Below are 26,722 nucleotides of genomic sequence, written 5' to 3' on the forward strand. Positions count from 1 at the left end.
CCACACCACTAGAGATATATCTTCAACCACCAAAGTACGATCCTGAGACCAAGCCGAGTATAGCCTACAAAGATCTCCGCCACGGCACAACCCAAGGGGGGGCGCATACCCCGGACAGGAATATCACGTCAGTGACTCAACCCACTCAAGTGACGCACCCCTCCTAGGGATGGCATGGAAGAGCACCAGTAAGCCAGTGACTCGGCCCCTGTAATAGGGTTAGAGGCAGAGAATCCCAGTGGAGAGATGGGAATCGGCCAGGCAGAGACAGCAAGGGCGGTTCGTTGCTCCAGTGCCTTTCCGTTCACCTTCACACTCCTGGGCCAGACTACACTCAATCATAGGACCTACTGAAGAGATGAGTCTTCAATAAAGACTTAAAGGTTGAGACCGAGTCTGCGTCTCTCACATGGGTAGGCAGACCATTCCATAAAAATTTAGCTCTATAGGAGAAAGCCCTGCCTCCAGTTGTTTGCTTAGAAATTCTAGGGACAGTAAGGAGGCCTGCGTCTTGTGACCGTAGCGTACGTGTAGGTATGTACGGCAGGACCAAATCGGAAAGATAGGTAGGAGCAAGCCCATGTAGCTTTGTAGGTTAGCAGTAAAACCTTGAAATCAGTGCTTGCCTTAACAGGAAGCCAGTGTAGAGAGGCTAGCACTGGAGTAATATGATACAATTTTGGGGTTTTAGTCAAGATTCTAGCAGCCGTGTTTAGCACTAACTGAACTTTATTTAGTGCTTTATCCGGGTAGCCGGAAAGTAGAGCATTGCAGTAGTCTAACCTAGAAGTGACAAAAGCATGGATACATTTTTCTGCATCATTTTTGGACAGAAAGTTTCTTGATTTTTTTAGTCAAAATAGAGATCAGGGTCCAGAGTAACGCCGAGGTCCTTCACAGTTTTATTTGAGATGACTGTACAACCATCAAGATTAATAATCAGATTCAACAGAAGATCTCTTTGTTTCTTGGGACCTAGAACAAGCATCCCTGTTTTGTCCGAGTTTAAAAGTAGAACGGTTGCAGGCATCCACTTCCTTATGTCTGAAACACAGGCTTCCAGCGAGGGCAATTTTGGGGCTTCACCATGTTTCATCGAAATGTACAGCTGTGTGTCATCCGCATAGCAGTGAAAGTTAACATTATGTTTTCGAATGACATCACCAAGAGGTAAAATATATAGTAAAAACAATAGTGGTCCTAAAACGGAACCTTGAGTAACACCGAAATGTACAGTTGATTTGTCAGAGGACAAACCATTCACAGAGACAAACTGATATCTTTCCGACAGATAAGATCTAAACCAGGCCAGAACTTGTCCATGTAGACCAATTTGGGTTTCCAATCTCTCCAAAAGAATGTGGTGATCGATGGTATCAAAAGCAGCACTAAGGTCTAGGAGCACGAAGACAGATGCAGAGCCTCGGTCTGACGCCATTAAAAGGTAATTTACCACCTTCACAAGTGCAGTTTCAGTGCTATGATGGGGTCTAAAACCAGACTGAAGCATTTCGTATACATTGTTTGTCTTCAGCAAGGCAGTGAGTTGCTGCGCAACAGCCTTTTCTAATGTTTTGAGAGGAATGGGAGATTCGATATAGGCCGATTTCAGTTTTATTTTAATTTTTGGGTCAAGGTTTGGCTTTTTCAAGAGAGGCTTTATTACTACCACTTTTAGTGAGTTTGGTACACATCCGGTGGATAGAGAGCCATTTATTATGTTCAACATAGGAGGGCCAAGCACAGGAAGCAGCTCTTTCAATAGTTTAGTTGGAATAGGGTCCAATATGCAGCTTGAAGGTTTAGAGGCCATGATTATTTTCATCATTGTGTCAAGAGATATAGTACTAAAACACTTGAGTTGTCTCCCTTGATCCATGGTCCTGGCAGAGTTGTGCAGACTCAGGACAACTGAGCTTTGGAGGAATACGCATATTTAAAGAGGAGTCTATAATTTGCTTTCTAATGATCATGATCTTTTCCTCAAAGAAGTTAATGAATTTATCACTGCTGAAGTGAAAGCCATCCTCTCTTGGGAAAGCTGCTTTTTAGTTAGCTTTGCTACAGTATCAAAAATAAATGTTGGATTGTTCTTATTTTCCTCAATTAAGTTGTAAAAATAGGATGATCGAGCAGCAGTGAGGGCTCTTCGATACTGCACGGTACTGTCTTTCCAAGCTAGTCGGAAGACTTCCAGTTTGGTGTGGCGCCATTTCCATTCCAATTTTCTGGAAGCTTGCTTCAGAGCTCGGGTATTTTCTGTATACCAGGGAGCTAGTTTCTTATGACAAATGGGTATTGCGCAAGGTTAAATTGAGTTCCTCCGTTAGGTGGTTAACAGATTTTTGTACTCTGACGTCCTTGGGTAGGCGGAGGGAGTCTGGAAGGGCATCTAGGAATCTTTGGGTTGTCTGAGAATTTATAGCACAAATTTTTATGCTCCTTGGTTGGGGTCTGAGCAGATTATTTGTTGCGATTGCAAATGTAATAAAATGGTGGTCCGATAGTCCAGGATTATGAGGAAAAATATTAAGATCCACAACATGTATTCCACAGGACAAAACTAGGTCCAGAGTATGACTGTGGCAGTGAGTAGGTCCGGAGACATGTTGGACAAAACCCACTGAGTCGGTGATGGCTCCGAAAGCCTTTTGGAGTGGGTCTGTGGACTTCTCCATGTGAATATTAAAACCTTTTGTCAATAGGGGGAGCTGTTAGCATTATTTATTTTTTTACATTTCCAAATTAAACTGCCTCGTACTCAATTCTTGCTCGTACAATATGCATATTATTATTACTATTGGATAGAAAACAATCTCTAGTTTCTAAAACCGTTTGAATTATGTCTGTGGGTGAACCAGAACTCTTTCTACAGCGAAACTCATGACAGGACATGCGAAGCTCTGAAAAATAGTCTCTGATCTCGGATCAGTTTAAAACTCTGTGTGTGCCCTATGGCTTGACATGAACTGCACCCGCCTTCCCCTGGATGTCAGTAACCAATGAGAAGTGGAATGGTGTCTCTAGGTGTTTCTCAGAGTTTATAAAAGGGAATGGAGTGAGATGACCCTTCTTTTCGACGCTCGCCAGGACGCAAGGGAGGACATCAGAATCGCATGCTCAAAAGCTCTCGTTATTGATCAAAGATATATCCGTCTGTGATTTAATTCGATATAGGTGTTAGAAACATCATAACGAAGTTATTTGAAACCGATTTATATCAGTTTATGCGAGTATATTGCTATTTTTCTGAATTTCCTTAGTATTGCGTTTGAGGATTTGGGCATGTGTGTGCCGTGTAGCTATCGTTAGCTGCTAGTTCCGAAGTTGAGGAGGTCGTTTTACAACAAAGCAACGATTCTTTTGGACAAAGGACACATTGCCCAAGATACTGATGGAAGCTCGTCCAAAAGTAAGAGTTATTTATGATTTTATTCCGTATTTATGTGGAAAAATGTAAACGCAGTTGTCAGCCATTTTTTGCGGCACTAGTCTGGCTGTAACTCACAATGTATGTCTAGTAACGTAAATTTTAAAAATCTAAATCAGCGGTTGCATTAATAACCAATGCATCTTTCATTAGCTGTCCAACCTGTATTTTTTTAGTCAATCTAATCGATAAATAATCGTAAACTTAGGTGCCTTTCCAAGATGGCGCCGGCCAGAATGCATGCCATGTTTTGACAGATTACATTGCATTACCACGATTTGTGATGCTAAATATGCACATTTTCGAACAAACTCTATATGCATTGTGTAATATGATGTTACAGGACTGTCATCTGAAGAATTCTGAGAAGGTTAGTGAAAAAATTAATATATTTTGGTGGCGATAACGTTATCGCCCCTTTTGCCTTGATTTAATGCTGGTGTGATGTTAGCTCATGTGGTATGCTAATATAACGATATATTGTGTTTTCGCTGTAAAACACTTAGAAAATCTGAAATATTGTCTGGATTCACAAGATCTGTGTCTTTCGATTGCTGTAGGCTGTGTATTTTTCAGAAATGTTTTAGGATGAGTATTTTGGTAATTGACGTCGGTCTCTGTAATTATTCCGGCTGCTTCCAACGCTATTTCAGATTGCAGCTGCAATGTAGAACTGTGATTTATACCTGAAAAATGCACATTTTTCTAAAAAAACATATCCTATACCATAAATATGTTATCAGACTGTCATCTTATGAAGTTGTTTCTTGGTTAGTGGCTATATACAGTGGGGAGAACAAGTATTTGATACACTGACAATTTTGCAGGTTTTCCTACTTACAAAGCATGTAGAGGTCTGTAATTTTTATCATAGGTACACTTCAACTGTGAGAGAAGGAATCTAAAACAAAAATCCAGAAAATCACATTGTATGATTTTTAATTAATTAATTTGCATTTTATTGCATGACATAAGTATTTGATACATCAGAAAAGCAGAACTGAATATTTGGTACAGAAACCTTAGTTTGCAATTACAGAGATCATACGTTTCCTGTAGTTCTTGACCAGGTTTGCACACACTGCAGCAGGGATTTTGGCCCACTCCTCCATACAGACCTTCTCCAGATCCTTCAGGTTTCGGGGCTGTCGCTGGGCAATACGGACTTTCGGCTCCCTCCAAAGATTTTCTATTGGGTTCAGGTCTGGAGACTGGCTAGGCCACTCCAGGACCTTGAGATGCTTCTTACGGAGCCACTCCTTAGTTGCCCTGGCTGTGTGTTTCGGGTCGTTGTCATGCTGGAAGACCCAGCCACGACCCATCTTCAATGCTCTTACTGAGGGAAGGAGGTTGTTGGTCAAGATCTCGCGATACATGGCCCCATCCATCCTCCCTTCAATACGGTGCAGTCGTCCTGTCCCCTTTGCAGAAAAGCATCCCCAAAGAATGATGTTTCCACCTCCATGCTTCACGGTTGGGATGGTGTTCTTGGGGTTGTACTCATCCTTCTATTCCTCCAAACACGGCGAGTGGAGTTTAGAGCAAAAAGCTCTATTTTTGTCTCATCAGACCACATGACCTTCTCCCATTCCTCCTCTGGATCATCCAGATGGTCATTGGCAAACTTCAGACGGGCCTGGACATGCGCTGGCTTGAGCAGGGGGACCTTGCGTGCGCTGCAGGATTTTAATCCATGACGGCGTAGTGTGTTACTAATGGTTTTCTTTGAGACTGTGGTCCCAGCTCTCTTCAGGTCATTGACCAGGTCCTGCCGTGTAGTTCTGGGCTGATCCCTCACATTCCTCATGATCATTGATGCCCCACGAGGTGAGATCTTGCATGGAGCCCCAGACCGAGGGTGATTGACCGTCATCTTGAACTTCTTCCATTTTCTAATAATTGTGCCAACAGTTGTTGCCTTCTCACCAAGCTGCTTGGCTATTGTCCTGTAGCCCATCCCAGCCTTGTACAGGTCTACAATTTATCCCTGATGTCCTTACACAGCTCTCTGGTCTTGGCCATTGTGGAGAGGTTGGAGTCTGTTTGATTGAGTGTGTGGACAGGTGTCTTTTATACAGGTAACGAGTTCAAACAGGTGCAGTTAATACAGGTAATGACTGGAGAACAGGAGGGCTTCTTAAAGAAAAACTAACAGGTCTGTGAGAGCCGGAATTCTTACTGGTTGGTAGGTGATCAAATACTTATGTCATGCAATAAAATGCAAATTAATTACTTAAAAATCATACAATGTGATTTTCTGGATTTTTGTTTTATATTCCGTCTCTCACAGTTGAAGTGTACCTATGATAAAAATGACAGACCTCTACATGCTTTGTAAGTAGGAAAACCTGCAAAATCGTCAGTGTATCAAATACTTGTTCTCCCCACTGTATATCTTTATTTAGTCGAATTAGTGATAGCTACTGATGGAGTAAAAAACTGGTGGAGTAAAAAAAGTGGTGTCTTTTGCTAACGTGGTTAGCTAATAGATTTACATATTGTGTCTTCCCTGTAAAACATTTTAAAAATCAGAAATGATGGCTGGATTCACAAGATCTGTATCTTTCATCTGGTGTCTTGGACTTGTGATTTAATGATATTTAGATGCTTGTATTTACTTGTGACGCTATGCTAGGCTATGCTAGTCAGCTTTTTTACTGTGGGGGGTGCTCCCGGATCCGGGATGAGTACCAAGTAAAAGTTAAAGTCACCAAAAATTTGAATATTATCTGCCATGACTACAAGGTCCGATGGGAATTCAGGGAACTTAGTGAGGAACGCTGTAAATGTCCCAGGAGGCCTGTAAACAGTAGCTATAAAAAGTGATTGAGTAAGCTCAAAAGACAAAAACGTCAGGGGGGGTTTTGTTAATTGAAATTTGCTATCATTGATTTCTAACTTAAGGGGAGGACCATCCTCATTAAATTTAATTTTAAAAACATTTTAAAAGTTAACCTTTTTAGATAAAACTATACTAAATGTCACCAAATAATTGATTAAAACACACTATTTTGCAAAGGTCTACAGTAGCCTCAACAGCACTCTGTAGGGTAGCACCATGGTGTAGCCAGAAGACAGCTAGCTTCCGTCCTCTTCTGGGTAAATTGACTTCAATACAAAACCTAGGAGGTTCATGGTTCTCACCCCCTTCCATTGACTTACACAGTAATTATGACAACTTCCAGAGGACGTCCTACAACCTATCAGAGCTCTTGCAGCATGAACTGACATGTTGTCCATCCAATCAAAGATCAGAGGATGAATCTAGTACTGAAAGCATAAGCTAAAGCTTGCTAGCACTGCAGTGCATACAATGTGGTGAGTACTTGACTCAAAGAGAGAGAGAGACAATAGTTGAACAGTTTTGAAAAAATGTATTTCTTCCAAAATGAAGGCGATGCAAGAGAGAAATAGAAAGATTTTGTATTTTTTTTCAGTTTCACTTAACAAGCAAATACAGCTACAGTAGCTAGTTCAGCCTACTGGAGCACCCTGCTCAAACAGGGGGATACTATGTTAGCTAGCTGGCTATGACTATCCAACACAACACTGGAACTCTTCCAAGTCAAGGTAAGCTTCTGGTTTGACTAATTTATTGCCACCGGGACCATCCCGTGTAACTGCTTATTGACTGTATATTGTAAATGTACTGCATGATTGTAGTGGTTCACTGACATGTTAGTTCTATTAGCTATGCTGACTATGACCTTACTTTAGCAAATATGGTGACAACGATGTAGGTTGTGTGTTGCGGTTTGGCTTGGAAAGGTTTTTCCGTCTGGTCACATACAGCTGATGTGTTGTGCATTGAAGTTCACAAGCAAAGAGAAGAGGTGAGAGGAGAGCCAATGTGTGAAGGAATACAACGTGGCTGATATGAAAGTGAACTGTAAACTCGTGATCAGGGGTGTATTCATTATTCGGTTGGTAAACTTTTCTGAAACGGAAGCAAACGGATTAAAACGGGGATAAACATATCTGTGTTTACCTACTTTGTAAACTTTGATTCATAGGCTAGGTTGCAGCAACCTCATGATGGGTATAGGGAAAATGTTAGTATCATGTAGTAGCCTAAACCTATCGCTGTTACATTGAACTGGGTTAAACAGTCATCCCTCATCTTAAATGGCACTGACCACCACTGATGGGTTCTAACAACTCTACTCACATCCTCATCCCCTTCTGACAGGGGGCAATGATACGCTACCCATCATAACCACCAGGGGGCATGGAAATGTAACGTAATTGAGCTGCAGGGCATGCTGGTTTTTGTAGTTCATTACTTATACTCACACAGTAAGAAGTTAATCATAATGTTTTGAGTAAATATGTTTTTATTCATGTAACAAATACAGCTAGTTGATTAACTAGTTGTGCAATGTCCAAAATGTGTGATTTTTAACTCAGCTTTTTTTCTACCAGTTTCTCATTGCAGGAATCCTCTCAATCTACACGGGTGTGCATCCCTCCAAGAAAATGTTATTATTACACAGGTATTAGCTATCTATAAAACAACTTTAATAGCCCTCTCACCAGTCACAATGTTTCATCTCAATCTCCGTCCTTTTGCAGGTGACTGTGTTTGGCCTCCAACATAGTCTCCCTGTTGGTTGTACTGGTCTCCATTGGCTACAGAATACGGTACATTGTACATATCAGATGAGGGATGGCGCGTGGAAAGATATGTGAGTTCTGATCCTGAAGTTAAAATAAAGAATATATGGAAATCTGTTGTGGCGTACAGCAGGTCAGCCACCAGGGGGAGACTCGTCGAGGCCAGGTCTCGACGGGCTCTCCGGCTATGACTAATTGGGGCTGATTGGGGATTGGTGAGTAATCAAGGGCTGATTGCTCACCAGCTGTACAACTCCCATAAAGCTGCCAGAAGGGCAGCACACAGGGGAGAGACTGGGGGAGGAAAGGACTCCCGTATAGTTGGGGAGTCAGAGGTAACAGGAGGGAGTTTAGTTTTTGATCCCCACAGGATACAGCAAGACCCGGAGCCCAGAAGACGGTATCCCAGACAGGGTCTCTTGGGGGAGACCTATTCTTTTCTTTTGGACTATTATTTTAATAAACACCTTTGAAACTGAGCTAATCCTACTCTGTCCATGTTTGATCTGTGTAAACGTTTTGACCCAACCCCCTGGTCTGCCACAAGTGGTGGAGAATGCGTGCACTCTGATAATGTGGTCAGATCAGGGTTGACGTTTACGCAGCATCAGCATGGACGAGTTGATAGCTCAGTTCATCCGGGCCCAACAAGCCCAACGGGCGGTTCAGGAACAAATGCTGGAGGAACAGCGGCTACAAAACGTCTGCCTCATTGAGGAAATCAGGAAGCTACAAGGAGGAGCGTCTACTGAATCACATCCAAACAAGTTTTTAATCAAGCTAACAGAAGATGACGACATTGACACCTACCTCTGTACGTTTGAACGGACAGCACTAAAGGAAGGATGGCCAAGGCAGAAGTGGGCCAGTCTGCTGGCCCCGAGCATCTCTGGGAATGCCCAAAAGGCGTATTGGGACCTGAACGATGAACAGGCGGCTAACTACGAAAGACTCAAACGGGAGATACTCAGCCGCTACGGGTACAGCCTGGCCCATCGGGCTCAACTATTCCATGACTGGAGGTTCGTAGCCGACGCTTCCCCTTCAGCCCAGATGAGCAACCTCCTGCATGTCACCAGGGGATGGCCCCTAACTGATGTATCCACCCTCTCCATCCTAGACAAAATAGTCCTGCATCGCTTCCTATGGGCACTACCCCATGACATGAAAAGGGCAGCGAGTCTATGCCCGCCCCAGACCTTGGAGTGCCTCCTGGAAGCAGTGGAGATGCATCAGAACACTCAGGCCCCGCTGAGTGAGAGCCGGGCCGAGTCAGCAAACCGTTCGAGGAGTCAGAAGGACAGCCCCACTGCTGTGTACCCCGAACCAACAGTCGGCAGGGCCAAAGGACCGCAAACCCGTGGAGAGTCGGCTGGGGTAGAGCCGATCCGCCACCGACAACCCCAGGTAGATAGAGACCAAAGGAGGTGTTTTGAGTGTGGTGCCCGGGGGCACATTGCCTGGAATTGCCCGGCTCGAGAGGAGTCGATGCCATCAGCAAGCCTCGGAGGCGAGGTGGGTCACGCAGTGCACTACGTCACCTCCTGTTGGGCACACCACGAATCAACTGCACCCATGGTCCCGGTGAAGGTTGATGGACACGACACGGAAGCTCTATTAGACTCCGGAAGTATGGTTACCCTCGTAACTACGAGCCTGCTGCACCAGAATGCCAAACGTGGTAGGGAGATGTCCATTTCCTGTGTTCACGGGGACACAAAGCGGTATCCAACCGTATGGGCCAACATCGTGACGCCACAAGGGAACTGCCAGATGATGGTGGGTGCAGTACCTGAGTTGCCGGCACCTCTCCTAGTGGGACGCGATTGTCCGCTGTTCGCAGCCCTGTGGGGGCACGAGCTGAGGAAGAAGGTACGAGCCGGTCGAGGACGAGAGCGAGGATGACCCGTCGCCTGTGCGGCCCGGAAGCAAACGGTTGATCAACCTGTATCTGCCGGAACCCACCCCCCTTGGGAAACCACGGGAGGAAGAGCCAAGCCTCCCCCTCCTCGATTTCGAGGGGCCAGTCGAGACACCCCCTGGGGGCCAACTGAGGGGACAATTCGGGACGGCCCAGTGGGAGGATCCTAACTTGAAAACTACCACAGCCCAAGTGATAGCGGTGGATGGACAGCTACTTCTGGGGGTGAGTGACTGGCGATACCCCCATTTCCAAACCAAGAATAACCTTTTGTATCAGGTCTCGCGCCAACAGAGGGAACTTCGAGAGGTATTGTTGCTGCCCCGACGGTACGTGGGAACCGTTCTTCAGCCGGCCCACACCTACCTGTTGGGGGCGCACCTTGGAATGGAGAAGACCTGGGAATGGATAGCCGCCCGGTTTCACTGGCCCGGGATGAGGAGGGCCGTGGAAGATTACTGTTGCAGCTGCCCGGATTGTCAAATGATTGCCCCAAAGGCACACTTCCGAAACCCACTGGTCCCCCTACCGGTCATCGGGGTGCCCTTTGAATGCATCGCCATGGACATAGTGGGACCCCTGGTAAAAACAGCATGAGGACACCGGTACATTCTGGTAATAGTGGACTATGCCACCCGGTATCCCGAGGCCATTCCCCTACGGGCGGCGGTATCCAAGGGAATCGCCCGGGAGCTGTTCCACCTCTTTAGCCGGGTAGGCATCCCGAACGAGATCCTGACAGACCAAGGTACTGAGTTTATGTGCCGCCTAATGAAAGATTTGTGTGCTCTCCTGCAGATCAAGCAGATCCGGACCTCCGTCTTCCACCCACAGACGGATGGGCTCGTCGAGATGTTCAATAAAATGCTCAAACAAATGCTGTGGAAGGTCATCGAGCAGGACGGGAAGAACTGGGACCAGCTACTAGCTACTACTAATGTTCTCAATCCGAGAAGTACCCCAGTCCTCCACTGGGTTTTCCCCTTTCGAACTCCTCTACGGGAGGAGGCCACAAGGCCTACTGGACCTCGCCAAGGAGGTGTGGGAAGCCCAACCGCACCCCTTACGCAGCGTGGTAGAGCACGTGGAGACGATGAGGGAGCGGATGACAGCCATATGGCCAGTCGTGAGGGAACATATGGAGAAGGCCCAACGCGCCCAAGCCCAGGTCTACAATCGGGGATCCCATCCCCGAGAATTCCACGTGGGAGACAGGGTGTTGGTCTTAATCCCCACAGCCAAAAGTAAGTTCCTGGCAACATGGCATGGGCCATACGAGATGATCGAAAAGCTGGGACCTGTCAATTACCGCGTACGGCAGCCGGGGAGACGGAAACCCCAACAGATTTACCACGTGAACCTGTTGAAGAAGTGGCACGAGAGGACAGCCAGGACGCCAACGGTACCAGTGGTGGTCCCGAGCAATGAGGACCTCGACCCAGCCCAGAAGCAAGAGCTCAGGGAGTTTGTCGATCGAAACACGGCGGTGTTCTCCGAGAAGCCGGGCCTCACGACCCTCATTGAACACCACATCCGTACCCGGCCCGGGGAAATGGTACGAAAGAGGCCATATCAGATTCCGGAGGCCTGAAGGAAGGCTGTAAAACAGGAATTGGAGGCTATGCTGAGGATGGGGGTTGTTGAAGAGTCTCACAGTGCATGGTGCAGCCCCGTTGTGTTGGTGCCCAAACCGGACGGTAGACTGCGCTTCTGTAATGATTTCTGGGGTGTGAACGACATAAGCTTGGTCGACGCCTACCCCATGCCGAGGATGGACAAGCTCATCGACCGATTGGGAAAGGCCCGGTACATCAGCACCCTTGACCTGACCAAAGGATTTTGGCAGGTAGCGTTGGCAGCCTCCTCCCGGGGGAAGATGGCGTTTGACACCAGACGGATTGTATCAGTACCGGGTGCTCCTGTTCGGTCTCCACGGAGCCCCGCCCACATTCCAGCAACTGATGAACAAAGTACTTTGACCCCACCAGCAGTACGCAGCGGCCTATTTGGATGATATCATCATCCACAGCCAAGGTTGGGAAGACCACCTGACGCACCTCCAGGCGGTGCTGGACGCACTCAGACAAGCCGGGTTGACCGCGAACCCCAAGAAATGCAAACTAGTGTTCGAGGAGGTGGAGTACCTGGGGTATTTGATCGGACGGGGGAACGTCAAGCCCCAGTAGAGGAAGGTTCACGTGGTACGTGACTGGCCCGTTCCACGCACCAAGACACAGTTCCAGTCCTTCCTGGGACTGGCAGGATACTATAGACAGTTTATCCCCAACTTTGCGGCTATAGCTTCCCCCCTCACTGATCTAACCAGGGCCCGCCTCCCGAAAACAGTGAAATGGACGGATGAGACAGAAGCGGCGTCCAGCCGCCTGAAGGAAGCGCTGTGCTCCCATCCGATTCTCGTAAACGCCCGATTTCCAGGTGCCGATGTCGGTCCAGACGGATGCATGTGATACAGGACTAGGGGCCGTTCTGTCCCAGATACACGATGGGGAGGAGCACCCCATCATGTACATCAGCCGAAAGCTGATACCTACAGAAAAAAAGTACTCTATTGCTGAGAAAGAGTGTCTAGCGGTGAAAGTAAGTAGTATTACCTGTTAGGTACCCACGGACCATGGTCTGGATGGTCAGGGGAAAGTACACAAACGATTGGGTCACCAGATGGTTCTTGTCCCTTCAACGCTTCTCTTTTTCTGTTGTGCACAGGTCAGGGGCGAAGCATGGAAACGCGGATGCCCTATCGAGAAGGGAGACATATGTCGCACTGATGACAGTCCCCTCCCCGACAGAGCTAAAGGGAGGGGGTACAGCAGGTCATCCACCAGGGGGAGACTCGTCGAGGCCTGGTGACAGACGGAGTATACATCACAAGGCGATGGCTCCATCTGCTGGACGTGCCAGGTCTCGACTGGCTCTCTGGCCAGGACTATTCTTTTCTTTTGGACTATTATTTTAATAAACACCTTTGAAACTGAGCTAATCCTACTCTGTCCGTGTCTGATCTGTGTAAACAAAATTATACTGTACTGCAGCAACTGTGTGGTGTGAGTGGGTTTTTGTTTAACTATCCTTGTGGGTAGCCTCATGTTGTCGTCCCCATGAGGAAAAATGCTATTTTAGGGTTAGAGTTACAATTAGGTTAGGAGTAACAGTTAGGTATAGTTTTAGAGTTAAGGGTTTGTTGTTAAGGAAAATAGGATTTTGGATGGGAATCAATTATTTGGTCCCCACAAGGATATCAATACCAAACTGTGTGTGTGTGCCTAATGGGGTGTTTTTAATTGCACTGTATTTGTATAGCTTGCTTTTTTGTACCAATTGCTTTAAAAAAAAATGTTTTTCACTCAATACATAGCTACGCATTTGAATATCATGTTATTGTTTTACCCTTTGACTACCAATAATTTCTAACATTGATAAGCCACTAGCTTTAGTGGTCAACCATCAAGTCTCGAGGAGCGCTCAGCCGCCGCAGGTGAGTCACACTAGCAAGTGCAAGAATTAAATTTACGTCCAATTTGAGTCTAAAATGTATATTTTAGTTCTTACTATACCTAAACACTGTACATTGACAATAATCTAGCTACTTGGCTACTTAGTCTTACAAGGCTGGAAAGTGCTTTCAGAAACTATTCATACCCCTTGACTTATTGCACATTTTGTTGCATTACAGCTGGAATTAAATGTTTTTTTACCCATCTATACACAATACCCCATAATGAAAGTGAAAACCTTTTTCAAAAATGTTGCTAATTTATTGCAAATGAAATACAGAAATATCTAATTTACATACGTATTCACACCCCTGAGGTACATACAGGGGGGCAAAAAAGTATTTAGTCAGCCACCAATTGTGCAAGTTCTCCCACTTAAAAAGATGAGAGAGGCCTGTAATTTTCATCATAGGTACACTTCAACTATGACAGACAAAATGAGAAAAAAAATCCAGAAAATCACATTGTAGGATTTTTTATGAATTTATTTGCAAATTATGGTGGAAAATAAGTATTTGGTCAATAACAAAAGTTTATCTCAATACTTTGTTATATACCCTTTGTTGGCAATGACAGTGGTCAAACGTTTTCTGTAAGTCTTCACAAGGTTTTCACACACTTGCTGGTATTTTGGCCTATTCCTCCATGCAGATCTCCTCTAGAGCAGTGATGTTTTGGGGCTGTTGCTGGTCAACACGGACTTTCAACTCCCTCCAAAGATTTTCTATGGGGTTGAGATCTGGAGACTGGCTAGGCCACTCCAGGACCTTGAAATGCTTCTTACGAAGCCACTCCTTCGTTGCCTGGGCGGTGTGTTTTGGATCATTGTCATGCTGAAAGACCCAGCCACGTTTCATCTTCAATGCCCTTGCTGATGGAAGGAGGTTTTCACTCAAGATCTCACGATACATGGCCCCATTCATTCTTTCCTTTACACGGATCAGTCGTCCTGGTCCCTTTGCAGAAAAACAGCCCCAAAGCATGATGTCTCCACCCCCATGCTTCACAGTAGGTATGGTGTTCTTTGGATGCAACTCAGCATTCTTTGTCCTCCAAACACGACGAGTTGAGTTTTTACCAAAAAGTTATATTTTGGTTTCATCTGACCATATGACATTCTCCCAATCTTCTTCTGGATCATCCAAATGCTCTCTAGCAAACTTCAGACGGGCCTGGACATGTACTGGCTTAAGCAGGGGGACACGTCTGGCACTGCAGGATTTGAGTCCCTGGCAGCGTAGTGTGTTACTGATGATAGGCTTTGTTACTTTGGTCCCAGCTCTCTGCAGGTCATTCACTAGGTCCCCCCGTGTGGTTCTGGGATTTTTGCTCACCGTTCTTGTGATCATTTTGACCCCACGGGGTGAGATCTTGCGTGGAGCCCCAGATCGAGGGAGATTATCAGTGGTCTTCCATTTCCTAATAATTGCTCCCACAGTTGATTTCTTCAAACCAAGCTGCTTACCTATTGCAGATTCAGTCTTCCCAGCCTGGTGCAGGTCTACAATTTTGTTTCTGGTGTCCTTTGACAGCTCTTTGGTCTTGGCCATAGTGGAGTTTGGAGTGTGACTGTTTGAGGTTGTGGACAGGTGTCTTTTATACTGATAACAAGTTCAAACAGGTGCCATTAATACAGGTAACGAGTGGAGGACAGAGGAGCCTCTTAAAGAAGAAGTTACAGGTCTGTGAGAGCCAGAAATCTTGCTTGTTTGTAGGTGACCAAATACTTATTTTCCACCATAATTTGCAAATAAATTCATTAAAAATCCTACAATGTGATTTTCTGGAGAAAAAAATTCTCATTTTGTCTATAATAGTTGAAGTGTACACAGGCCTCTCTCATCTTTTTAAGTGGGAGAACTTGCACAATTGGTGGCTGACTAAATACTTTTTTGCCCCACTGTATGTATTCACACGTTAGAATTACCTTTGGTAGTGAACACAGTTGTGAGTCTTTCTGGGTAAGTCTCTAAGAGCCTTGCACACCTGGATTGTACAATATTTGCTCATTATTCTTATAAAAAGTATTCAAGCTCTGTCAAGCAGGCTGTTGATCATTGCTAGACAGCAATTTGTCTTGCCATATATTTTCAAGCCGGTTTAAGTGTAAACTGTAACTAGGCCACTCAGGAACATTCAAAGTCGTCCCATCTATATTTGGCCTTGTGTTTTAGGTTCCTGTCCTGCTGAAAAGTGAATTTGTCTTCGTGTCTTTTGGAAAGTAGACTGAAACAGGTTTTCCTCTAGGATTTTGCCTGTGCTTATTAGCTCTATTCCAATAGTTAAAAAAACATTTATTTTTTTATCTCTTGCCGATGACAAGCATATTCAACATGATGCAGCCACCACCATGCTTGAAAATATGAAGTGGTACTCAGTGATCTGTTATGTTAGATTTGCCCCAAACATAATGCTTTAATAATGACATAGTTAATTTCTTTGCCACATATTTGTTATTCTGTACAAGCTTCCTTCTTTTCACTCTGTCATTTCGGTTAGTATTGTGAAGTAACTCCAATGTTGTTGATCCGTGTTCAGTTTTCTCCTATCACAGCCATTAAACTCGAACCGTTTTAGTCACCATTGGCCTCATGGTAAAATCCCTGAGAGGTTTGCTTCCTCTCCGGCAACTGAGTTAGGAAGCTCCCGAGTGACGCAGCGCATCTCAGTGCTAGAGGCATCACTACAGACCCTGGTTTGATTCCAGCATCGTCCGAGTTAGGCCGTCATTGTAAATAAGAATTTGTTCTTAACTGACTTGCCTAGTTAAAAAAAAATTTAATGAAAGGATGACTATCTTTGTAGTGACTGGGTGTATTGATACACCATCCAAAGTGTAATTAATATCTTCACCATGCTCAAAGGGACATTCAATATCTGCTTTCTTTATATTGACCCATCTTCCAATAGGTGCCCTTCTTTGCGAGGCATTGGAAAATCTCCCTGGTCTTTGTGGTTGAATCTGTGTTTGATATTCACTGCTCGACTGAGGGACCTTACAGATAATTGTATGGGTGGGGTACAGAGATGAGGTAGTCATTTAAGAGAGAGATCTTCCATAATATTTGGAACCAAGGACTGATCACCTCAATCCACAAAAGTGGAGACAAATTTGAGCCCAATAATTGTGGGATATGCATCAACAGCAACCTTGGTAAAAATCCTCTGCATTAACAGCAGACGTGTACATTTCCTCAGTGAAAATGTATTGAGCAAATGTCAAATTGTATTTTCACCAAATTACCGTACGACAGACCACATTCACCCTGCACACCCTAATTAACAAACAAAAAAAGTAAAGGTCTTCTCATGCTTCGTTGATTTCAAAAAAGCTTTTGACAGACATTGGCGTTGTAGGATAAAATTCATGTACACAAACAAATGTGGTTAAAATTGGTAAAAAACAGACATTTCTTTCCACAAGGCAGTGGGGTGAGATAGTGATCCAGCTTAAACCCCACCCTCTTCAACATGTACAATACCAGTCAAAAGTTGACACATCACACCATATTCAAGTTTTTTTTAATTTTTACTACATTGTAGAATAGTGAAGAAATCATGTAGTAACCACAAATGTTCAACAAATCAAATTGTATATTCTTCAAAATAGCCACCCTTGGCATTCTCAACCAGCTTCATGAGGTAGTCACCTGGAATGCATTTGAATTAACAGGTGTGCCTTAAGTTAATTTGTGGAATTTCTTTCAGTGCATTTGAGACAATGTAGGGCTATTTCGTAAAATACCAAGTACATAAAGAAAAACCCTTGAGTAGGTGTGTCCAAACTTTTGACTGTGTGTGTATATATATATACACACACTACCATTCAAAAGTTTGGGGTCACTTAGGAAAGCACAATTTTTGTCCATCAAATTGATCAGAGAGACATTGTATCTGGAATATCTAGAGGCCCATTAACAACCACCACTCCTGTGTTCCAATGGCAGATTAGCTAACACAACATATCATTAAAAAGCCCTTTTGAAATTGTTAGCACAACTGAAACTGTTGTGCTGATTAAAGAAGCAAAAATACTGGCCTTCTTTAGACTAGTTGAGTGTGTGGGTTCGATTACAGGCTTAATGGCCAGAAACAAAGGACTTTCTTCTGTAACTCGTCAGTCTATTCTTGTTCTGAGAAAATGCCAAGAAACTGAAGATCTCGTACAATGCTGTGTACTACTCCCTTCACAGCACAAACTGGCTCTAACTAGAATAGAGTGGGAGGCCCCGGTGCACAACTGAGCAGGAGGACAAGTACATTAGTGTCTAGTGAGGTGTCGGTTTCTCAAACAAGTCCTCAACTAGCAGCTTCATTACATAGTACCCGCAAACACCAAACGTCAACAGTGAAGAGGCGACTCCAGGATGCTGGCCTTTTAGGCATAACTGCAAAGAAAAAGCCATATCTCAGACTGGCCAATAAAAAGAAAAGATGGGCAGAGGAACTCTGACTAGAAGGCCAGCATCCTGGAGTCGCCTCTTCACTGTTGACGTTGAGACTGGTGTTTTGCGGGTACTATTTAATGAAGCTACCAGTTGAGGACTTGTGGGGCATCTGTTTCTCAAACTAGACACTAATGTACTTGTCCTCTTGCTCAGTTGTGCACCGGGGCATCCCACTCTTTCTATTCTGGTTAGAGCCAGTTTGCGCTGTTCTGTGAAGGGAGTAGTAGTGTTGGCAATTTCAGGCATGGAATAACCTTCATTTCTCAGAACAAGAATAGACTGACAGGTTTCAGAAGAAAATTATTTGTTTCTGGACATTTTGAGCCTATAATCAAACCCACAAATACTGATGCTCCAGATACTCAACTAGTCTAAAGGACAGTTATCACGTCTTTAAATCAGGAGAACAGTTTAGCTGTGCTAACGTAATTGCAAAAGGGTTTTCTAATGATCAGTTAGCCTTTTAAAATGATAAACTTGGATTAGCTAACACAACGTGCCATTGGAACACAGGAGTGGTGGTTGCTGATAATGGGCCTTTGTAGATATATATTTTTAAATCAGCCATTTCCAGCTACAATGGTCACTTACAATAAATGTCTAAACTGTATTTCTGATCAATTTGATGTTATTTTAAATGGACTAAAAAAGTTGATTCTTTCAAAAACATGGACATTTCTTAGTGGCCCCAAACTTTTGAATGGTAGTGTATATATATATTATTTATTTTTGTTTTAAGTACCCACCTCATGAAAGTCACCCTTTTTAATCCAGCCAACAATTGTAGCCATTACAGTTCAACATGTAGGTTCTACATTGTTAATGTCACATTTTCAGCAAATGGCATTATTGTTTAATGTTTTGTCCATTTAATTAATTTACAGACAACCCCCTAAATGTATTCCCCCCACACACAGCATTTGACACATTTACAACAGTTAGTTTAAAATAAAACTTTATTTAAATAGGCAAGTCAGTTAAGAACAAATTCTTATTAACAATGACGGCCTACCCCAGCCAAACCCAAACCTGGACGATGCTGGACCAATTGTGCGCCGCCCTATGGGACTCCCAATCACAGCCGATTGTGATACAGCCTAGAATCAAACCAGGGTCTGTAGTGACACCTCAAGCACCGCTGCGCCACTCTGGAGGCCCAAGTTTATACATTTATTTAATTTACTCAATCTGTTTAGTAGTAAAATAATAACTCGTACAACTGGATTGGTCATAGGGGATTGTTGTCATTGCAGGAATGAGAAGGGATGGGACGTGTACAGGTGACATTTTCTGCATTCTGTGGTCCTTGTCTGACGTGTGTTGTCTAGTTAGTAGACGTAGTTAGCTGTGTGCAGGGACTGCATGGAGGCCTGGTCAGCGCTGCTCACCGCTGTGTACTCTCCCTTGGAGGCAAGGCCATTGCTCTGAAAATGTACATTTGTGATTCAGTAATCAAGGTATGTGGTTCCAGAATGAAGCTTTGAGAGCGAGAAAGGAGACCGCAAATGGGACACTACTTCAGGATACAAGAAAACTCCACCATACAATAGCGTCCCAATGATATCCATGTAGCCTGCACCTCTAAGCAAGGTGTCAACCCCACCCTAACATAGCATAGCCCCTCCATCTTACCTTGGCTCTGGAGGTGAAGGCATCCTGTGCCGCTTTCTTGTTGGCGGCCTTGCCTTTCCAGGCGGCGAGGGCGGAGGCCTGGAGTGCGCGGCCGTAGGAGAAGGAGAGCTTCCAGGGCCGGTGCAGGGCCGTCTGGTTCATGGCGTTCAGGTTCTGAGTGGCCTCTTCCTCGCTCTGGCCTCCAGACAGGAAGGTGATACCTTAGGGGGGGGGGGGGGGGGGTAGAATGTTTAGCAATTTGGTGATGGGTTTCATTTTGGCATCACCGATCAACCAAATATACGGTTTTTACTTCAAGTTTCAAGTCTACCTTTAAACCTAACCCCACCTGTTTGGGACAATCATTGTGTTGATCACATCCCACTACCTACATTACCATCACCACCTCGACAAACCCCCAACCTAGTCTCACCAGGCACGGCGGCAGGGACAGTGCGCCTCAGGGCAGTGACGGTGGCCATGCCGACCTCCTGGGGGGTGAACTTCTTGGGGCAGGAGTGTCCGGCGGTGACCATGTTAGGCTTCAGCAGGGTGCCCTCCAAGTAGACATGGTGATCATTCAGGGCCTTGTACGTAGCAGCCAGGACCTGGTGAGGGGAGGGTTGGGTTTAGAGAGGTGTTTGGTTCAGGTTCAGTGATGCGAACTTAAATTGGCGCATGACTAAGAGGAGAATGAGGTATGAGTTTAATTCCATGCTGGTAAACCAGTCCAGCACTGGCTTTGTGGAAGGGAGAGAGAGAAATGTGATTCACAAGTGTTTAACTGAAGACCAACAAAGTATTTGAGAGGATAACAAGGTTATGATCACCTTCTCAGTGACGTACTGAGTGCGCAGCAGGTCATGGTCTCCGTCAGGCAGAATCTCTGGCTCCACAATGGGCACCAGGCCATTCTGAGGAGAGAACAGTTATCACATGTGGACACAGTGTGTCGACAAACCTTGCCTTTGAGGAATTTCTCAGCTCATTTGTTAGTTTTGTGCGTAAAGTCAGGTAGTGTATACATTAGCAGTACTGTGCGTCAGACAATTTCCCCCTCTGGGACATTATATTTTATCCTACCCTAAACACTACAGTTTTAAAACAAAGTTCTCATGGCATGCACACACCTGTTGGCAGATACTGGCGTATCTGGCAAGTACGTTAGCATTCTCTGCGATGGCGAGGGCTGAGGGGCAGGCGTCTGAAATCTTGAGCACACACCTCCACTTGGCGAAGTCACAACCGTCCTTCTTGTACTGAGCACAACGGCCCGAGAGTCCATCAAGACCTGATGAGAGGTTTTTATAATACATTGCTTCCATGGTCATGCCAAACTGACTAAATGTGGGCTAGGGAGATTGGAGAAGCTGGTTGATTTTAATGTACAGCTTTAATGCATTTGTTACACAGAGTTGCAAAATAAATTAAGAGCTATTCTTACCCTGTGTGGTCATCTCTCCATCTGTTCCATTCAGACCAGCTGTGCCGTTGTCCACCTAGAAAATAAACGGTCAAACTATAACCCCTTTCCGAGGGTTGGGCAGTATCCAGATTTTCATAGTGATAGCGATTTTGTACCATACCGGGGTATGTATTACCGAAAGTGCACACAAGGGGCACTATTTCCCCGAACTTTTTTTATGGGGGGGCACAATACAATTAAAAAATATATAATTTTATTGCTGAAATACACATGGTTAGCAGATGTTATTGCGAGTGTAGCGAAATGCTTGTGCTTCTAGTCCCAACAGTGAAGCAATATCTAACAATTCCACATGTTGGGTTCTGTGAATATGAAATATGCTTATTCAGGTCACTGAGGGAGTGCTGAGGTTTAGAGGGTCTAGTCCAGAAGTTAATGGTTATAGGAGGAAGGTATATAGTGGGTGCAATTAAGCTTGGAATGTGTTGAGTGCAGGGAAGCGATTACATGTGGCAGGCATTGATAAGGGGAGAAAGCCATGGATCAGTGATGGAGTGGGAGGAGGTCACCTTTAAGGGAAAAATAAAAGTTTATGGCCCGTATCACTTAGTGTCCTGCCTAGCAGTAAAGAACTATGTTTGTCCAGATGTGTAGGAGGAGACTCAGCCTATGAAGAACGGTTAAATATCAGCGCTTGTGTGAAAATGTCTGTTCGATGCAGCCGTATTAACCCTCAGGGAGAATAAACTTGGTTAAGCTTTCATAGTGTCCGTTTAGTTTTTTACTCTGAGAATTAGAACCTCACAACTACCTAATACACACATCTAAGTAAAGGAATAAGAATATATAAATATATGGATGAGCAATGACAGAGCGGCATAGGCAAGATGCAGTAGATTGTATAAAATACAGTATATATAAACATGATGCAAGATGTAAACATTAAAGTGGCATTATTAAAGTGACTAGTGATCAAATATTTTTTTTTTTTAAGTGGCCAATGATTTCAAGTCTGTATGTAGGCAACAGCCTCTCTGTGCTAGTGATGGCTGTTTAACAGTCTGATGGCCTTGAGATAGAAGCAGTTTTTCAGTCTCTCGGTCCCAGCTTTGATGCACCTGTGCCGACCTCGCCTTGTGGATGGTAGCGGAGCGAACAGTGGTGGTTATTGTCCTTGATCTTTTTGGCCTTCCTGATGACATTGGGTGCTGTAGGTGTCCTGGAGGGCAGGTAGTTTCCCCCCAGTGATACGTTGTGCAGACCGCACCACCCTCTGGAGAGACTTGCTGTTGTAGGCGGTGGAGTTGTCGTACCAGGTGGTAATACAGCCCGACAGGATGCTCTCAATTGTGCATCTGTAAAAGTTGAGGGTTTTAGGTGACAAGCCAAATTTCTTCAGCCTCCTGAGGTTGAAGATGTGCTGTTGCGCCTTCTTCACCACACTGTGTGGGAGGACCATTTCAGTTTGTCCGTGATGTGGGGGGGATCACTCTGCTGTTTCCTGAAGTCCACAATCATCTTTGTTTTGTTGACGTTGAGCGAGGTTGTTTTCCTGACCCCACACTCCAAGGGCCCTCACCTCCGCCCTGTAGGCTGTCTCGTGGTTGTTGGTCATCAAGCCTACTACTATTGTCTGCAAATGTGATGATTGAGTTGGAGGTGTGCATGGCCACGCAGTCATGTGTGAACAGAGTACAGGAGGGGGATGAGCACGGACCCTTGTGGGGCCCCAGTGTTGAGGATCAGCGAAGTGGAGATGTTTCCTACCTTCACCACCTGGGGGCGGAACGTCAGGAAGTCCAAGAAAAAATTGCACAGGGCGGGGTTGAAACCCAGGGTACTATGGTGTTGAATGCTGAGCTATAGTCAATGAACAGCATTCTTAGATAGGTATTCCTCCTGTCCAGATGGGATAGGGCAGTGTGATGGCGATTGCATCGTCTGTGGACCAATTGGGGCGGTAAGCAAATTGAAGGGGGTGTAACGGATGTGAAATGGCTAGCTAGTTAGCGGGTACGCGCTAATAGCGTTTCAATCAGTTACGTCACTTGCTCTGAAACCTAGAAGTAGTGTTTCCCCTTGCTCTGCAAGGGCCGCGGCTTTTGTGGAGCGATGGGTAACGACGCTTCGTGGGTGACTGTTGTTGATGTGTGCAGAGGGTCCCTGGTTCGCGCCCGAGGTCGGGGCGAGGGGACGTACTAAAGTTATACTGTTACACGGGTCTAGGGTGACAGGTAAGGTGGAGGTGATATGATAATTTAGGCAACTGGGATCTTCATCGAGGAAGGGATTGAATGTCTCGGCTGTAACCAAGAAGCTTGAGCTTGACATTTAGACACTTAGCAAACATAAATGCATAGCTTGAGCCCTGAGCTGGAAATAATTTGACACATCATAGATTTCTTAGTTATACTTAACTTATTAATAACTGGTGGCATAGCACACACTTTCAAAATACCATGATATACACAGTATAGAGCCAAAGCCTACCCTTTCCCAGTAGTGTTTGATCGTTTTAGTGCCATTATTTTACATCACACAAACAATCTTGATAAGTGAAACCAGTAGATACTCCAGTAGTGAGTTGTTGGCTGGTTGGGCATATGGTTATAATTGCCTTCACCTAACCAATCTTATCAGTAGACTATGGGAAGAGTGTGGCCGTGTACAAATACCCATACTAGCCTACTACGTACTTAAACTGCATACTAATTTCAGTGTTTGCTCTAGTACAATTCCCTTCCCTGATCAAGGATTGAAGGATGGTATTGCTGGTCCTCTCACCTTGATGCCGACCACAATGCCCTTGTCCTTGATGACCTGGGGGAAGAGGACACCCTTGTCAGACTTCTGATACAGTGTCTCGTGAAAAAAGATGATTCCACCAATGCAGTTGGGGTCAACTGCAGAGAACAGGAGGTCGCGGAAAGTCCGACGGTTCTCCTCAGTGTTCTCCACGTTTATCTTCTGCAGGCGGTTACTCATGGTGCCTGGACGGAGAAATTGGCAGGAAAGAACATTAGTGGCATTTCAGGGGGGAGAACAATATCTAAGAATGACAGATTCCTGTAACTTCTCAAATTAAGACTACCTCCAACTCTTACCCTTCAGATGACAAACCCATACAGGCCACCACTACTTGCTGAGAAAATGCAACAGCCATTTCCCACTTCGCCAACACCCTCTCCACCCCACTCCTACAGTCCTCCATGGCCAGTTTGGCCTACTCACCTGTGGACTCATCTGCTGCCAGAATGCCCTTCCCTGGAGCCACGATCCTCTGGGCTATGTCAGAGAGCTCCTTCTTCTGCACCGGAGAGAGGGATGGGAACTGGGTAGTCATCCTGTGTAGGTGAGAAAAGTCAGTTAACAGAACAAAAAGGAATTTAATAAATTAAATCCAGTAACCTAAAATGAGTTATGTAGGCTAGTTTGTCCTGATGGTGGTTCAAGTGTGGTTTATTCTCAGACACTGACAGTACCCACCACCTCTGTACAGGACCTTCACCCTCCTCCCTCAGCAACTGTCAATATTTGGCTTGTAGTTTGAACTTTAGTCTGAAAGCTGGGGTGTATTAATTATGCCGATTCTGTTGCTTGTGACAAACACGTCGCCGACTTTTCAGATTGGAATGGCAACGTGTTTTAAACATTATATTAAAACTGCTACAACGTTGTTTAATAATGCTTAGCGATTAACCGACACGTCTTTTTTCCCGGTTTATTAAACAACTAATTGACCGAGTTCTGTTCAATTACTTGAATTCCATTTAGTTCGTTTTTTTGTGAGCCCAACGTGCCTTTTCTCTAGAGAGAAATCAAATAATTCACGAGAAAAGTCAAGAACTATGTGGGACGCTGGGCTGAAGAGTGTTTTAGTTTTCATTAAGCAAATATTCAACCTAGTTCTGCGCAGAAGAGTGGTAATTAGCTACCATAATCAGCGCCGATTTCCGGCTCGGACAGAGACTGATCAGAGATCTATATTGAATGACGAGATGCTCATGTCTCCGCCCTAACAATGGGAGTCGTTGTCCCAAAGGCGGGAAGACGTGTGACAAGCTTTGGCCCAAAATAACCCATAAACGCATTTTGGCAAGAGTGAAACCTCTCGCTTCACCTCTAGACATATACTTTTACGCCTGCTACGTTCGATACAGACTGCATAGACAGCATGGGAGAGGAATGTACACAACTAAATGACAGGTTGAAAGTGTGCTATATCTACTTTGAATAACTAGTCAAATGATTTTGTCATTGACAGCTCTGCAGCATAGGCAGGCTAGCTACATAGGTTGGCTAAAGACAGTAAGCCTGGGGAGCACAGATAACGTTAGATTTGTCTGGTTGGCTGCCAGACACTGCCTGAGCAGAAATTAGATGACTGAGGAATTAAAAATAGTCAAATAAAAACTAATATACACAAATTACATTTGATTTCATTTCCTATTCTTCTATTGATGTCTACCCAACGTGGACCTGACTGAGACAATGTAACATTTTCAATGTTTTGGCAGTTAAATGTTCACTATTATTTCTGTTGTCTTATGTCTGTGCTTTGTCGCATTTTTTTTCAAATCCTAGCCCCCGTCCCCACATGAGGCATTTTGCCTTTTGGTAGGCCGTCATTGTAAATAAGAATTTGTTCTTAACTGACTTGCCTAGTTAAATAAAGGTTACATAAAAACATTGGCTTTGGAATTTCCAGTAAAAGCGCCAAAAAACAGTTTAATGTCATTATTTTATAGTGCATTTAATGTTTAAAAAAAATACTTGTAATCGAAAACAGTGATTATCCTAATAGAACTGAAAACGACCTCGAAATGCATTCAATCACTCAGCACTATCGTTTACGTACCCAACAGCTTTAACGTCACCTTTAGTGTTTGGTATAAAATGTTTTGCAACGGAATCTGCGTAATGAATACACCCCTGATAAATTACCCTCTCCCTAGGACAAATAGGTTCACAGTAAACTGGGAGACAGTCGTACCATTTAAAATATAAAGGTATATTTTGCCAACACATTCGCGATAACAAGATTACCCTACATAATTAACACAAGTTAAGCCAGCCAGAACATAAGCGCAGGTAGAACGCGGATGTAAATGTACATTTTGTGGATTTCAGACTACCTAAACGCTGACAATCACGCGCTGTCGAGTTACAGAAACCATGATTTCAATTATATACGTGTATATCTACATTTGAGATAAGCAAAAAAAGTTATAGGCTTACACTTGCATTAAAAATTATTAGCCTACACTGTTTTGACTAGACAGAAGAGGTATCTGACGCATGGGTTGCAGAGTTTCGCATACTTCATCGAGCCTAAAAAAAATGCAAACTTCCAAAGACTTTCTTGCAACATCGGGCTGAAACATTGTAATCTACTACAATTCCATTGCAACATTTCAGAGCATCTACTTCCAGCGCTGCTGTCCACCGGCAACCTTTTCCAACGTTTTAGTACGTTTAGACTAAGCTTGAAGCTGAAAGGAAAACTTACTTTAAAAATATGACAACGTCGACAGCTGCAGAAAATGAATAGACAAACGGTCTCCTACTTCCAAGTAACAATTATGACTAGTTGAGAAGGCCGATTCCGGCTTACAAAGCATGATTTATTGGACAGGATGACGGAGGCGGGAGGATGCAATTGGTCGAGAAAGTCAGGCGGGGGCTTGTCAGTGTATCAATGCATCTTTTGTGGACTTTGAGTTGTATTAGAAGTTGATAGTATGACTTCCAAGATAAAAG

General features: G+C 44.5%; 1 protein-coding gene across 3 annotated transcripts; it reads right to left on the minus strand.

Annotated features, from left to right (window-relative positions):
• Window positions 1–18,863: 18,863 nt before the first annotated feature.
• On the minus strand, window positions 18,864–26,608 carry LOC139574144 (fructose-bisphosphate aldolase B-like). 3 transcript variants are annotated; one of them, XM_071398353.1, is made up of 9 exons: window positions 26,472–26,608; window positions 24,194–24,306; window positions 23,747–23,952; window positions 20,981–21,035; window positions 20,667–20,827; window positions 20,367–20,450; window positions 19,970–20,144; window positions 19,558–19,757; window positions 18,864–19,349 (listed from the first exon to the last, which is right to left on the minus strand). In XM_071398353.1, exons 2-9 carry the CDS (start codon window positions 24,303–24,305, stop codon window positions 19,254–19,256), a joined length of 1,089 nt encoding a protein of 362 aa, XP_071254454.1. In that variant the 5' UTR covers window position 24,306; window positions 26,472–26,608; the 3' UTR covers window positions 18,864–19,253. The 3 variants fall into 3 exon arrangements, with proteins under 3 accessions (XP_071254454.1, XP_071254453.1, XP_071254455.1); XM_071398352.1 differs by lacking the exon at window positions 26,472–26,608 and adding an exon at window positions 26,201–26,223; XM_071398354.1 differs by lacking the exon at window positions 26,472–26,608 and adding an exon at window positions 24,449–24,920.
• Between the last annotated feature and the right edge of the window lie 114 nt (window positions 26,609–26,722).

The sequence above is a fragment of the Salvelinus alpinus genome, chromosome 4 (assembly GCF_045679555.1).
Source record: "Salvelinus alpinus chromosome 4, SLU_Salpinus.1, whole genome shotgun sequence".
Classification (NCBI taxonomy): domain Eukaryota; kingdom Metazoa; phylum Chordata; class Actinopteri; order Salmoniformes; family Salmonidae; genus Salvelinus; species Salvelinus alpinus.